At 36.0% G+C, this 17,208-nt stretch overlaps 1 protein-coding gene across 1 annotated transcript in view; it reads right to left on the bottom strand.

The window, feature by feature from the left end:
- The window catches only part of LOC118854676 (follistatin-related protein 5), a 227,600-nt gene that overhangs the window by 44,914 nt on the left and 165,478 nt on the right, over positions 1-17,208 (bottom strand). Inside the window, exon 7 of the mRNA XM_036764982.1 lies at positions 14,652-14,776. Coding sequence (XP_036620877.1) covers positions 14,652-14,776 — 125 coding nt within the window. The remainder of the gene's footprint in view (positions 1-14,651; positions 14,777-17,208) is intronic.

Here is a 17,208-nt window from a genome sequence, read left to right as displayed (position 1 = left end):
TACTGTTCTTCAGGGCTCCTGCTCACCCTTGACATGAAAGTGGTCTTCCCTGTTTTTGAACCATGACCTGTGAGTCAAATCTGGTCCTGCATCCAGTGCTATCACAGAGGTCCTGTAATCTCCTTCTGACCACTTGACAGGTTCCTTTACCTAATCTGGCTTGAGAATGTCTGAAGCTGCTGCTACTTTTGTTGCTACCACCTAGCACCACCATTGGTGTTTTATCCACATGAGCTCTGAACAAGCCTTCATCATTATGAGCTCTCTTTTCAACCTCTTAAGTTGTCTTGTGCTAGAAGAATGACACACTGACGTTTTGTTGGCTATGCCACTCCAGAATTCAATTTAAGTCTATTATTTTAAAAAGTTGTCTGGAGGGAAATGTTAGGAGAGCTTAGCTGTTTTCTATATGCTGTCATCTTGACTCTGCCCCCAATATAATCATATTTATATATAGTAACAAAAGTAGGAAAGAAATTATTTTATAGGGCAAGATGAAAATGGAAGGGAGAATTTTAATAAAGGAGTCAGTCTGCTGGAAAACATGGGAGAGAATAAGATCATGTACATATATACATAGAGCTATTGGCCTTGGCAAAGAAACAAGGCTACTTTAAAAAAAAAAAAGTATTGTTACCAGAGCCCAAATTTAATGCTAGATGAGCCTCTGATTCCCTCATTTTATAAAAAAAAACTGAGGCCATAAGAGGTTAAGTAAATTGCCCAATATCTCACTAGTAGTAAGTTGTAGGGTCAGGAATTAAACTAATGTTCCTTGTCTCAAAATCAAGAGATCTTGTTACTGTGCCACACTGGAGAATAGACACAGGGAATTTAAGTGACTTGTTCTGGGTCTCACAGCTGGTGTGAGAAACAGGAATTGAATTAGGTCTTCCTGACAACAGGCTGCATTGTTCCTTACTGTTTTACTAATTTTCTGATACTTAAAATGTTTCATTTAATAATCAACCTAACAATATGATTGTAAATATGATATTTTAAAAGTATAATATGCTTTTTAAATTACTCATTTTGTTGTAATATCAAAGGATAGAATAAAAGTGATATCATTCAACTTAATCTCATATTATTGCTGGAAGATTGCCTACTTCCTTAGAATGCATTAGGGACTAACCAAGAGAATACTTTGCTTTTTAATGTTTGAGATTTTCTAGGAAAAGTCTATTGTTTCTTTCTAACAGAGAAGCTCAGACTCATTACACAGATAATGAATGATTATTTCAAATTTTAAAATGTTAAATGAATAAATAGCTTCTTTAGCTATTAAATTTTGAGAGAAAAGGCATTTTGGGGGGGTGGGGCAATCATAGGTATATATACTTTAAGCCAACTAATGCATACCAAAATGTCTCTATATTTTCAAAATATGAGACACAAATAGATAAAAGCCAAATCTGATATTTAAGCCAGTTGTGCATAGTATTGTTATAACTCTTATTCTTCATAGAAATATCAAGGAATTTTTTAAAAAGTGCATTTGGATGCATCTAACACCATTTTATCATTCACCCTGGATGTGAATCAGTATTAACCTACACTCTTTCTTTTCACTGATTTCATATATACAATCCACTTGTCATTTCTACTTTCAGGACATGTGCCATAGATCTCCCTTTCTCTCTTCTCACTTAGCCATCACCCTAATTCAGGCTCTCCTCAACTGGATTATTGCAGTATTCTTCTAAATGAGCTCCCTGACTCAATTGTCTCCCCATTTTAAATCTGTCCCACACATAGTTGCTGATGTGACTTTTCTAAAATACATTCCTGTGCACTCTTCTACTCAAAACCTCCAGAGGCTCCCTATTACCTGCTAGGGTCAAATATAATATTTTGGGCATTTAAGTCTTTTCATATCTTGGCCCTTTACTAGATCTCCAATCTTCTTAAACTTTACTTCCCTCTACACACTTTTTAATCCAGGTAAAATGACCACCTAAATTTTCTTATACATAGGACTGCACACATTTCTATGTACTGGTTGTACATTTGTACATTTGTGCATTTCTATGTACTGGTTGTACAAATGTACCCATTTATTTGTACTGGCTGTCCTACAGAGGGAATAACAAACATGCTCCATTGGGTATAGAAATCTATTTTGCCCTACAGGAAAATAGGGGAGAAGAAGACAAGAAAAGGATGATAGAAGGGAAGGCAGCTTGGGTGAGGGGGTAGTCAGAAGCAAAACACTTTTGAGGAGGGACAGGGTGAAAAGACAGAGAATAGAATAAATGGGGCAACAGGGGTGGGATAGGATAGAAGGAAATATAGTTAGTCTTTCACAGCATGACTATTATGGAAGTATTTTGCATGACTATGCATGTGTAACCTATATCGAATTGCTTGCCTTCTCAATGAGGGGGGTGGGATGGGAGGAAGGGAGAGTATGTCAAACTCAAAATTTTAAAAATTAATGTTAAAAATTGTTTTTACATGTAACTGGAGGAAAATAAAATACTAAAAAGATTGCAGATATACAGTGCAGAAAGTTCTTTTCAGGGCCTTGAAATCTAGTCAGAGGTGCTTAGACATAATGCAATAAGAAATAGGGAGCCACTGAGGAATTTTTAGCAGACAGGTGACATAATGACAAAAGTATCATTGAAAAGAAATTCTGATAATCATAGCACCAGAAGCTCCCTCTCCCTTTTCACTTGCTGACATCTGAAATGTGGCTAGCTTCTTAAATTCAAGATATAGAAGGTAATCCTGTAACAATATTTAACATATATAAAGTTAAAAAATCTTGAGAAATTAACTTTTAGAAGAAAAACATTTTTGGATATGTATTATGAAGATCAATTATTTCTTTTAAAAATGTTAATATTAAATTTGCATTCTTTCAAATTATTTTTGAATCCTTTCATTCTCTATTTTTCATTAAACATTTTAGTTACTGAGTATGTTATGTAAGAGTCAAAACTTGATTCAAGCCTATAGCTTCAGAAAAAAAGAATTAATTGGACAAATTTAAATTAAACCAGAGAGTGAACCAGCACAAATTTTTTTTTTTCCAGGGGGCAAGGCAGAGCAATTGGGGCTAAGTGATTTGCCCAAGGTCACACAGCTAGTAAGTGTGTCCGGTGTCTAAGGCCAGATTTGAACTCAGGTCCTCCTGACTCGAGGGCTGGTGCTCTACTCACTGTGCGACCTAGCTGCCCCACCAGTACAAATTTTAAAAAATTTAAATGCAAGTTAGGAAAAGGAAGTGGGTTGGTTGTATAAAGAACTGATTAATTAATGAATATAAAATTTGTATTATTTGCTAGACCATAAGAATACAAATACAAAATCCACAAAGACCCTGCCTTCAAGGAGTTTACATTCCATAGAGGGTAACAGTACATGACTATGTATATATGTGTGTATGTGGATGTGTACATATATATATCTATATGTTATATATATGTATACATACATATGTATTTATGTATGTGTGTATGTAAAACATTGACTTTTGTCATAGAAGTCAAGGGAGGAATAAGTATCAAGGAAAGAATACTTAATAGTGTTAAATATTGTGGACAATTCAAGGAAGACAAAATAAAAGAAAAGGCTAATGAGGCTGGCTAATAAGAAGCCAATAGTGATCTTGGAAAGAACAGTTTGAGTAGAGTAGTAGGAACTATTAAAATAGATTTCCTACAGTACTATGCATATTATATAATTATCACTAAGAAAATACTCTATTATAAGATCACATCTTCGCATTCAAAATAATTTCAATTTTATTCTAAAAATCAATGAAAAATTAAATCTGATTTTTGGGCTTTTTAATTTTTTCCCTCATTTAAAATAAACAATTAAGACTTACTGGTTATAATTATCTACATTATTATCCTTTTTTTTGCCACTGGACAAAACCAGAGGTTAGACATTAATGTCACAGAAATTAAAGGGAGATTTAGATAGCACAACTATTTTTTTCCTGTAAATTCTAAGAAATAATAACTTTGCAAGGTAGTAAATAGGACTCTTAAAATTGAATTTAAACAAGTATAAATATAGACATTATTGTAAATCAGACTGAAGCTAGTGAGTAAAAATGCATATTTGGTATACATTTAGACAGTATTTTTAGCTCAGAATGGATTAGGTCTTACACTTCATCCTTAGTTGTGATTGAAATAGACATGTAGCCATTCTCTTCTGTTCTCACAATCATTGCATAATAATTTAAGAACATGGAGAGGTATATTAATCTTCATGACTAATAGCAGCAGCATTCTCATTTCCTTAAAGATGAGGATGCATCCAAAGATACCCAATTGCTTAACAGGCACTTGGAGACATTTGATTAATCACGAGAATTTAAGATTCTATTTCAAGTCAACACATATCTGTTTGTACCTGTAAGATAGACAGTGATTGCCAGAATGAATATATATGGGCATACTATATAGAACAAAATCCAATGCAATCTGTGAAAAGTTAATTATTTTTTCTCCTTTCAATTAGCATTTCTTAAAGACCTAGTATACATCCAACACTAAGCTTTCCATGTGGTTGAGATGATATACATTAAAACTAACAAACAACAAGTACAAATGACACCTTATATCTGTAGAATGCTTCATATCTTCCAACTTGTTTTCAGATCTGTTATTTCATTTGATTCTCAAAATGCTCTTATGAGCTAGCTAGGGCATGGTTTGGGTTGTTTTCATCCACTTTTCACATGAGGAAAATCTGGTTAAGTGAGGTTAAGTGATTTAAAGACACAAAGAAAGCTATATGTTGACCTAAGACTTTAATTCCTGTCAACAATTACTTCAGTGCATTCTGCTTCTTTCCAATGCCTCAAAGAAAGAAATATGTTTATGAGACAGTGGACTCACATCCAGGAAACCTTAGTTCTACTCCTGCATTTGACATCAATTAATTGCAAGACTTTGGGCAATAATCTTATATTAACTTTATATTTATATAAAGCTTTGTAGTTTACAGAACAGAGTTGGTTATTTTTTCCTAGTTTGCTTGTTTTCCTTTTTCTTTGACATCTGTAATCTCAGTTGATCTTCACAACAACCCTGTGAGGAAAGTAGGTGGGTATAAATACACCTGTTTAATTGATAAGCAAAGTGAGGTTTAGGAAGTTAAATAACTCATCAAAAGGGGCAGAAATACCAAATAGCAGCCTAGGTCTTCTGACTCCTCCGGATTCTCTTTCCTTCTAAAGTAATCTCTTTAGCTCCCAGTTTCCTGGTACATAAGATGTGATAACTAGAGTAGATGATTTTTAGGGTACCTTATATTTCCAAGGTTCTGTGACTCCTCTAATCAAATATGTGATTGTATGTTGCTGAAACAGGGCTTTAGAGAAGAGATTTTAGAGAAAGGAAGATTTACTGTAAACTGAAATTAATCAGGAAAGTTTCAGAGAAAGGATGGTGTTGATCATCACTGTCTGATTTGAATGTGAGAAATAGATTTCTTTGGTAGAAAAGGGGGAAAAAAGCGTCCTTTCCAACCTCTTTCCCAACATGCCGAACTTCTTGAAAAGATAATCTATACAAACCCAAAGTCTCTACTTTCTTATTATTTATGCTTCCTTCAACACCATTGCAAAAAGAGTTCCATTCTGTCTTTCCCTCCAACGTTGAACAGAATTCTCTTCAGCTCTCTTCTCTGCCTAATCCCTCCCTCTTAGCAATTTCATTTACCCAGGTAGCTTTAGACACGTCTGTAGGCAGAAGACATTCAAATTGATCTCCCCCGTCCTGAACTCTCTACTGCCTTTCAGATCTGCATCTCTAAATGCCTATAAGACTTACTTTTTACTTGGTTTTCTGACTGCAACCTCAGATTCACCATGTTTAAACTCAAGATCATTATATTTTCTCCTAAACCTGCTCCTCCTTTTGACTTTATTACTTTTATTGCAGTAATCCCCTTCCAGTCTCACAGGTTCATAAGTTTGCAATTATCTTTGAATTTCACCTCCCCTTCATCTCTCATATCCAAGGGAAGACCAGTTCTTTCCAACACACACACACACACACACACACACACACACACACACAATATAATCACTCTAGTCTAGCCCCTAGATTATTATTACAATAACCTCTATTCTTTCACATATCAAATCTATCTTTCAAACCAAATTTATAGAAGCCTTTCTTACTGACAGATGTATTCATACCATTCTCCTGCTCGGGAACTTGCAGGGCTGGGTATTGGTGTCACCTTCTATGAAGTTTTCCATGATATCCCCATTCCTAGGACTCTCGTACTCTTTTAATCGCCTCAGATTATATTTATTTCTGTATATGCTATACTCCTTTAGCAGAACACATGATCCTTGAAGCCAGAGAATATTTTATGTTTTTGTCTTTGTTTCCCCAACATTTAGTACAGCATTTGCATGTTTGTTGTTGCATTGTTCAGTCATTTTGCAGGCATGTCCAAATCTTTGTGACCCCAGTTGGAGTTTTCTTGGCAGAGATACTGGATTGATTTGCCATTTCATTCTCCAGCTGATTTTACAGATGAGGAATTGAGGAAAACAAGGTTAAGTGACTTTCCCAGGGTCACACTGTGTATTGGTAATTAAGGTGGGACTTTTTACTCTTTTAGAATGATAAATTAATTAATTGCCTTTGATTAAGTCTTACTAAGTGCAAAGCTCCAGGCACACACTCTTTTGCTAACTAAGTGTAAAGCCCCAGGCTGACATCCATTTGCTGATTAGATCTGAATCCTCCAAGGCCTGAACAGAGTATAAAAACTCAGAAGTTAACATTTTCTCTGGGGGTCTCACTCATGGAGGAGTGTTGATGTGGAGACTCTGGGCAAGTCATTGTAACTGCCCCCCAGGTTTGCTAACCCAGATGTTGGCTTGTATTTGGTCTTTTTATAATGTATGATTGTAATTTGTTTGTATTTGCTCTGAAGTTCAGATTGCTGGCTTTTCCTCCTCAACTAAGTGAATGACATTTGTATTTTGGATTAAAGTAAGTTTGCTAACCCCATAACATTGCTTTCCTTAGTAAAGCAGATCAGAGAACCTGCATTAGAGCCTTCTGTGTGATGGTTGTCATCGGTCTTACACCTCAACAGCTGCTGCTAGCTGAATTGTTGATACACACAGCTAGTAAATGTCTGAGGCTGGATTTAAACTCAGGAAAATGGGGGGAAGAGCCAAGAAAAGCAGGGAATTGCCTAAAGCTTTCCTCCAGGACTGTCCAAACACCTATAAAAAATGGCTCTGAACAAATTCTAGAGCTGCAAAAGCCACAAAATAGCAGAGGGAAGCAGGGCTCCAACCCAAGACAGCCTGGATGGTCACTGGGTAAGGTCTATGGTACTGTGCTGGGAGTGGAGCGGACCAGAGCCGAGGGTGGGCTGCACCGGGACCAATCAGACTGGGACCTGGGCAGAACAGGCCGTAGAATCCTGAATCTGTAAGCTATGGCAATTACCAGACTTCTCAACCCACAAACACCAAAGACAACAGAGAAGGTTAGTGGGAAAAACTGTGGGGACAGAGTGAAAGGAGTTCATGGTCAGCCACCACCTCTGGGGCAGCAGAGGTGTTGCAGCTCTGAGGCTGCTTACAAAGCTACAGCTGCAGTTTCTTCCAGCCCTAAGGCCACCTGGTGGGAGGAATTAAGTGGTGAATCAAAGCAGGAGTGCAGAGCCTGCTCAGATCTGAATCGCGGTCAGGGTTGGAGGTTCTTGGGGGAGAAGAAGAGCTGGTGTGGCAGAGCTTGCTGTGAAGAAATAGCTCTGAAAACAATAGCACATCCCCTAAAGGTTGGGACAAAGTACTCTCTACTCTACAAGCAGTCATACCCTGACCAAAAACAAAAAAAACCTCAAGGGTCAAGTAGTTGGCTGGGGACATGGCCAGGCAGTGAAAACAGACTCATATTCAGACTCACACTTTGGAATCTTTCATTGGTGACAAAGAAGACCAAAATATATAGCCAGAAAAAGTAAACAAAATCAAAGAGCCTACATCAAAAGCCTCCAAGAAAAAAACATGAACTGGTCTCAGGCCATGGAAGAGCTCAAAAAGGAGTTGGAAAAGCAAGTTAGAGAAGTGGAGGAAAACTTGGGAAGAGAAATGATAGTGATGCAAGAAAACCATGAAAAATAACTCAATGACTTGCTAAAGGAGACCCAAAAATACTGAAAAAAATATTGAAGAAAACAACACCTTAAACAATAGACTAACTCAAATGGCTAAAGAGCTCCAAAAAGCCAATGAGGAGAAGAATGCCTTGAAAGTCAGAATTAGCCAAATGGAAAAGGAGGTCCAAAAGACCACTGAAGAAAATATCACCTTAAAAGTTACGGTGGAGCAAGTAGAAGTTAGTGAATTTATGAGAAATCAAGATATTATAAAACAGAACCAAAGGAATGAAAAAATGGAAGACAATGTGAAATATCTCATTGGAAAAACCACTCCTCTGGAAAATAGATCCAGGAGAGATAATTTAAAAATTATTAGGCTCCCTGAAAGCCAAGATCAAAAAAAGAGCCTAGATATCATCTTTCAAGAAATTATCAAGGAGAACTTCCCTGATATTCTAGGACCAGAGGGTAAAATAGAAATTGAAAGAAACCACCCAATCACCTCCTGAAAAAGATCCCAAAAAGAAAACTCCTAGGAATATTGTAGCCAAATTCCAGAGCTTCCAGATCAAGGAGAAAATACTGCAAACATCCAGAAAGAAACAATTTGAGTATTGTGGAAACACAAACAGGATAACACAAGATGTAGCAGCTTCTACATTAAGGGATCAAATCGCTTGGAATATGATATTCCAAAGGTCAATGGAGCTAGGATTAAAACAAAGAATCACCTACCCAGCAAAACTGAGTATCATGCTCCCAGGCAAAATATGGATTTTCAATAAAATAGAGGACTTTCAAGCTTTCTCATTGAAAAGACCAGAGTTGAATAGAAAATGTGACTTTCAAACAAAAGAATCAAGAGAAGCATGAAAATGTAAACAAGAAAGAGAAATCATAAGGGACTTACTGAAGTTGAACTGTTGTGTTTACATTCCTACATGGAAAGATGATATGTATAATTCATGAGAACTCATTATTAGGGTAGCTGAAGGGAATATATATACACACATACATACATACATTTATATATATATATATATATATATATATATTATATATATATATTATATATACGTATATATATGTATATACACATACATATAAAAATATATATAGACAGAAGGCATAGGGTGAGTTGAATATGAAGGCATATCTAAAAAGAATCAACTTAAGGGATGAGAGAGGAATATGTTGAGAGAGGAAGAAAGGGAGACATAGAATGGGGTAAATTATCTCGCATAAAAGTAGCAAGAAAAAGCAGTTTGTTGGAAGGGAAGAAGGGGCAGGTGAGGGGGAATGAGTGAATCTTGCTCTCATCGGATTTGACCTGAGGAGGGAACAACATACACACTCAATTAGGTATCTTAAACCACAGGAAAGAAGGAGGAAGGGGATAAAAAGGAGGGACAATAGCAGGGAGGGCAGATAGGGGGAGGAGGCAATCCAAAGGAAACACTTTCAAAAAGGGACAGGGTCAAGGGAGAAAATTGAATAAAATGGGATAGGATAGGAAGGAGCAAAATATAGTCTTTCACAACATGAGTATTGTGTCAGGGTTTTGCATAATGATACACATGTGGCCTATGTTGAATTTCTTGCCTTCCTAGAGAGGGTGGGTGGGGAGGGAAGAGGGGAGAGAATTTGGAACTCAAAGTTTTAAAAGCAGATGTTCAAAAACAAGTTTTTGCATGCAACTAGGAAATAAGATATACAGGTAATGGAGCATAGAAATCTATTTTGCACTACAAGAAAGTAAGGGAAAAGGGGATGGAGGGAGTGGGGAGACAGAAGGTAGGGCTGATTGGGAAATGGGGCAATCATAATATATGCCATCTTAGAGTAGGGGGTAGTGTAGAAATGAGGAAAAAAAATTTGTAATTCAAACTCTTGTGGAAATCAATGCTGATAACTAAAAATATTAAATAAATAAATATTGCCTTGAATTCAAGGTCCTATTGTTGTTTAAGAAAATAAAATAAAATAAACTCAGGAAAATGAGTCCTCCTGACTTCTGGGTTGGTACTCTATCTACTGTGCCAACTAGCTGTCCATTTGCACATGATCAGTGTCAGTTTTCTGAATGCCTTGAATTTCTTCCTTCAAAAGTCAGTCACACACTAACTTATTTTCCTCTTTCAAAACCTGCACTTAGGGCAGAAAGTAGTATTTTCTACTAATACCTTTTTCTGGACTAAGAAAATACTTTTACTCCTAGAACACTTGTAGACCTGAGATCACAGTCTAATGAATGCTTAGAATGTCAGAAAATCAGTTCCATTCACTTACACTGTATTTGTCTCTTAGATGCTGACAATTACTTTGGATGAGTTGTATTAGTCAGATGGGGAAAATGAATGCGGTAGATCCAGGTTCCCAAAAGAAATATATTTTGCACATACAATATACACATTTCCCATAAGGGGAGGAGAAAGAGGGCTATATTTCCTTTGGGAAATTGACAAGTAAATTTGAAGTTCATAGCCATCTTCATATTGCCAGGGCTTAGTACAGTGCTTAACACATAGTGGGTTCTTAAAAAATGGATGCTAATTGACCAATAAGATCATAGTTCTAAAGTCAGATCTCTTATTTCATAAATGAGGAAACAGATACAGAAAGGTGACTTACCCCAAATTCACATAGACATTAATGTTAGAGCTAAGTTTGAATCTGGCTTCTCAAATTCCAGAATCACTGTTTGTTCCACTATACTATATTGCTTGAATATTTGTGTATTGTTAGTGTATTTTTTGCTTGATGGGAAGACTTTCCCCATCCATTAATAGGCTCAGGTGACCTGTTTAAGTCACATGGAAGCTAGTGACTTTATGAGAAATCAAGATATTAAAAAACAGAACCAAAGGAATGAAAAAAATGGAAGACAATGTGAAATATCTTTTAGTAGAAAAATTTTGCATACATATCAAACACTTTTAACACCTACTATGTGCCAGACACGAATTCCCTTGATTTTGCTGCTGCCATATACAATATATCGCTAACACCAAAGCACCGCTTCTGCTTCTTGTGATTAATTCTGTTTAATGACATTTGAGTACAATAAAACAATTTGGATACTGCTTCAAGCTCATTAAAATAGGATTTTGCCCATATAGAGTACATTATCCATTTAACTGACTACACCTAGATATATTGGAAAACTACTGATGTATTTCAATTCAATGAAAATATTTCCTAAAGCTAAAAATCATTTTTTCTTTCTCTCCTGATAAATCAAAAATGAATGAAAAGACCAAATTTTCACTTTAGTAGCATCCTCATTCCCTTATCATTTCCTTGTCACTTCTACCAGAGTGCATTCTTACCTATTTTTATCATGTTAATAAGTATCAGAAGTTTTTTTTCAATTTACATAAACTGATACTAGATCAGTTCACTAAACATATATATTTTAATACAGAAGTTGCCAACACAGAAATCAAAATCTATGGCCGAATTCTACATTTTGATGTATCACCATATAGAAGGGTAGTAAAAAAGAATTTTGCCAACTAATTATTCCAAGTCACTTCCTGAACACAGCTCCTCTCTCACTTCCCCCGATTTAGCTCCAAGGACAGTGGAGATCTGCCACAAGAATTTATAGTTTGAATAGTCTGTTTTAAAAAAAATTGTTAAGACAATGTGATGATATATAGAGAGAAACAGATGTGGCATCAGAGGACCTGGTTTCAAATCTTGACTCTGCTAACTGTGTGACCTTGAAAAAAAAAAAAACAAAAAACATGCAATCTTCTCTGGATCAGTTTCTTATGATGAGAGTGTTTATTGGACTAGATGACAGCTGAAGGCCCTTACAATTCTAGATCTTATGATTCTGATAATGGCATAATATCACAATGATCTGTGAAGTTGGATTTACAGGTAATTACTCCATGGATGCAAGTCATACTACTCTTATGATATTGCCTTTGAGAGCTTCTGTGACTGAAAAATTCATCATTCTGAGGCCCACTTGGAGAGGAGAATTTTCAAACCTAGTCTTTGAATAACAATCATGTTCTTCCTCTCTAACTTAAAGGAACCTGTTTTGGTAATCCTATTGTCTGTCACAATTGCATAATAAATGCTTGTTGAATAAAATTCACTGATAACATCACATATTCTGGCTCTTTTAGAACATCATGAGCAATCGTATTATCACCAGAGGCAAAGGTACTCTTTTCTTTTATTATTATTAAATGCACCACACTTAATCATTCATTTTAATGATTTTTCTAAGATTGTTTTCTCCTTTAGGAAATGCTTACGGTATCATGACGGCATGACTACCTCTGTCTCTAAGATGCTATTTTCCTTCGCTTGCCACTACCTCCTTGGGGAAATTCTGGCTAGAATACTTTGGTACTTCATTTCAAGATTGCTTTAGGTTCTTTCTAAATAAAACAGTTCATAAACTCTATCTCATTATTCCTGTTAGAAAAAGCCTTTGCGAAGTAAGAATGCTTATGATAACTCACATTTCTATAACATGTTAGATTACAAAGTACCATATAACTTCTTTGATTTCATACTTAGACTCTGTAAAACAGTGATTTCATTGGTATGGAATAGGGATGGGGAACCTGCAGCCTCAAGACCGTAGGTGGCTTTCTAGGTCCTTGGGTTAGTTCCCTTTGACTGAATCCAAACTTCATAAAACAAATCCCCGTTATAAAAGGATTTGTGCTGTGAAACTTGGACTCAGTTACAAGTTCACACTCAAGGGCCTAGAAGGCCACATGTGGACTCCAGGCTGCAGGTTCCCTACCCCTGCTGTAGATAATCTCTCAATTGGCAAAGACTGTGACCTTGGAAACTGTAGTATAGTTGTATCAAAGTTGAATACAAATGGGGGCCACCAATTTACATATAAGGATCTTTGTGAGTTGTATTTTGACTTAGTTTTAAAATGTAGTATATATGTTTTATCGATTTTTTATTTATTTTGTTAAATATTCCCAATTATATTTTAATGTAGTTGGCACCTCAAATATGAGTGTCGCAGGTACATACAGTCAGTCAACAGGCAGTGTGTTTGATACCTCTGCTTTAGAACAATGACTTCAGAGACTGCTTCAGTATAAAACAAAACACACAGACAAAAAATGTAGCCAAACATCTGACATGGAGACTCTGAAATTAGCAAGATTGTTGCTTTGGTGAGCCTAAACGTAAAGACTCTCCATTGGACCAAGGAGAGAGTAGATTATTTTCCCTGAACCTCTTCAACTCTTCAACACTGTTCACCACCAAAAAGAATTATACACAAAATTCAGAGTAATTATAACTAAATTCACAGAAGAAAAAAGCCAGAACTCCCCAACAGATGAATTTTTAAAATTAATTAACACTGGAGAACTGTAATATCTAGCGTACTCAACTTAGTTCTTCAGTCCCATCAGTCTCTGTGGCTTATGCCCAAACACAAGCAAATTCACAAGCTTGAGGCGTATTTGGTCCTATGATGGGAACCCTCTTCTGCTGCAGTGACTGCATGAACACCTTTGCCTATCACCCATCCATCTAGGATAAACTGGGCTAAATGAGCAGATCAATGCACTGGGAAGGGTGTCATTGCAAGCTCCACACTAGGCCTGAAAAATAAAAGGTCTGAAACCCATGCAGGCCTAGTACTGTCCCCTCAAAGGGTTACTCAAGATTTAATCAGGAAATTTATTATCTTCCAATAAGGTAAGGAGAAGGCAGCCTTCTAGCCTAGCTTCAGTGATATGCTTATTAGCGTGGGCTGGGAAGGAGGGATCAGAAAGTGATTGATGGATTAATGCAGATAAAAAGGTAATACACAAAAGACAGCAAGAGAAAATTGAATTAAAACCAAGTGCACAGGCAGATAAATGAAAAAGACAGAAAATTAAAACCAGAAGGTAAAATGAATAAAACCTCAAAGAGAATACAAAAGCTATTAACAAATATTATATAACATGAAGGTAAATGAGCCAGTAATGCATGAAAGGCAGAATTCTCAAAGCTTTTTCAGCTTAGTTGGAGCTTATGCTCCATTTACATAATTTTTATGACACAACAGTTTCCTTCATAGGAAGGTGAGGGATCAGAATAGGACTTTAATGGAAAGAATGAAATGGATTAGTAAAGAAAATAATCTAATTTAGGCAGTTTATTGAATTAGTAATTTTGAGTCATCTGGTATTATATTTAGGTGAGTTGTTCATATGTTTGTATATACTATATTATTTAAATTCTGAAATTGTGATTTCACAGCATTTCAGTTGAGAGTGGAAAAGGGAACACAAAGGTCATCTAAGTCTAACTCATAGGAAGAATTCTTTTTATAATATTGTCAATAGATTATGTGGCCTTGTAATCCTCGTAATCCTCCAGTAGGAAGAAATTTAGTACTTTCTGTGTCAGCGCATTTTACTCATGGCAACTTTGATTGTGAGAAAAATTCTCTTTATATAAAGTCCAAATAGACACCCTGCAAATTTTACTCATTGCTTCCAAGTGGCTTCTTCATTTAGAGCCAAACAAAAAGCAGGGTGCCTCATTATGGTACTTACCTCATATGGGTGATGATGAGAGTTGTAGAAGGAATGAAAAAGTCATCAACTCTGTCGAATTGCTTCCCAACTGGCTGGGTGTGAATTGTGTGGTGAGAAACAGTGCCACTGGCCTGTGTTATTACCTAAATAATGAGAAGCATGATTAAGTACAACTCAGGCTCATGTATTAAATGAAACAAAATGTAAATTAAATTCACACATTTTGAATAAATATTTTAAAACAAAAACAACAAGGCTTTTAAAGAGTTACTTCCTGTCATCACTTTCAGTAAAATTGTCAGGCTTTGTAAGTCATGGGCAATTCAATACGATTTTTCATAGTAACCTTATATGCTACTACTGGTTTGGCAAAAGATGCAACAACAAATCCTAGAACACAATCAACTTCCTTCTCTCTCATGCCACTCCAAAATATAAAACCAAAAGAAGGAGCTGGGATTTTTCTTGTTCCCTCTGGTTACTTTTTAAGATCTTCCCTCGTGTCACCATTTAGCAATCTCTCTTCCTTTGAAGTTCATAACATTGAATTTTATCTCTCTCAACTGACCCTTGTTGCTATTATCTACTGCCATCTAAGCCACTTTCAATATCTGGCCCAAGTTCTTCAGTATCCCATCTTCTTCTCTCATATTTGCTTTCATTTTTTTTTCAGATTGATAATGTTTCCAAACACCCTATCCTTCTTCATCAAACTTCTCATTTCTTATAATCTCCATCTATACTCTAAGGTATACAAAGACATGGACACACTTTAGATTTCCAACGATTTAAAATGAAATTTTCCTTTCTACTTGCAACCTCCTATCCTTTGATCTCTTCTACGATTTACCCCCCCCCCCCCAATCTGTCCACAACCTTTAGTTTCTCATTTCTTTTCTGTTCTCCAATCAACCACAGGTTTAAAATTTTGAGTTGAAACTTCCATCATTTTACAAATGAGGAAAGTGAGCTTTAGAGAAGATAAATGATTCAAATCACACAGTATGTAGGTAGTGAGGAGCAAAGCCAAGATTTCAAATTGGGTCATTTGGCTCCAAATCTAGCATTCTTTCCATTATATTATGTTAATGTACCCCAAACTTGAGTCCCTTTTCCTTTTCCTCTTCTGATTTTTATACCCTAAAACTCTCAACCTTTGATCACTCAAGTTTAGCAATGTAAGTCTTAATCATTAAATATGATGTCTCCCTCCCTGGCCCTGATTCTCTTTGCTATATCTGCATTTGCCACTTTTAACCATTTTATGGCTATTGATATTCTCTTTTCCCTTGGCTTCAGTAATATTGATCTCTTCTGGTTCACTTACCTCTCTGACTTTCAATGTTTCATACTTTTTTAAAAAAAAATTCCTAATTGTCCATCCAGGTTACTTCTCGAAGTACACCAGTTTCCATCACATCTAAATAGTGGCTAAGTCCTATAGATTTTGTCCTCACAATACCTCTCAGATCTGTCATTTTACCCCAATTACATTGTCAACAGTCTATCTCAGGCTCTCATTATCTTTAGCACGGATTAGTGTTACAGACCCTGAATTCATCTCCCTGATTCCAGTCTTTCTGGCACCTAGGAGAAAAAAAATACCTTCCCAAGATACATGATGCATACTTGCCAACTGCTAAAAATGTACAGTGGATCCCTACTGTCTTTTGGACAAAGCATAAATATTTCAATCCAGCATTTTGATCTGACTCCAATATCCCATTCTTACAATCATACTCTGGCTCCATCTTTTCAATTCAAAGTGATTTCACACTGTTTCTCATATACTTTATATTCTACCCAAACTGATCATATATGTATATATATGATTATATATATATATATATGTGTGTGTGTGTGTATATATATGCATATATATGTGTATATGTATGTATGTGTATATATGTGGGTATGTATATATTATCTCTCAATTACATGTGTGTATACACACACACATATTATCTCTCACTTCAATGCATTTTCCCCTTTTGTCTTGGCTGGAAGGTATTCCCTCAACATCTCTATCTTTTAGAATCTTTCTCTTCCTTCAAGGTTCACATCTTTTGTCCATTCCTTTGTGAGATATTCTCAGCCATTCCAGCCAAATCTTTTCCCCACAGATGTATGTGTTTTCTCTTTTTTTCAGATTCTGATTGTTCCTTTGCACCTATCATGCCCTATATTTCCTGTATAAATGCTACTTATGCCTGGGTGAAATATTATCTGCTTGAGGGTGGGGAATGTGTCATTCTTACCCTTGTGTTCAAAGAGTCAAGCACATTGAATTGCTCATTCTAGGCATTCAATATTTTCCTTAATTGAACTGAAGATAAATGCTACCTTGGGTAATCAGGGTAGTTTGATGGAGGGAGAAACATTTCAGTTGGCCTTTCAAGGACTAGTGGCAGAAAAGTGATTGACTAGTATAGGGACAAGGCAAACATATAGTTCCCCTGCTTCCAGACAAAAATGAAAACCTAGTGACCAAATCTGAGATGATAAGAGTGTGAGGAAAGACGGAATATCACAAAATGACAATGAAAAGAGACATTTAAAATGATTTTTTTTCCTA

The sequence above is a fragment of the Trichosurus vulpecula genome, chromosome 6 (genome assembly GCF_011100635.1).
Source record: "Trichosurus vulpecula isolate mTriVul1 chromosome 6, mTriVul1.pri, whole genome shotgun sequence".
NCBI lineage: Eukaryota > Metazoa > Chordata > Mammalia > Diprotodontia > Phalangeridae > Trichosurus > Trichosurus vulpecula.
This window is presented reverse-complemented; position numbering and strand designations above follow the sequence as displayed.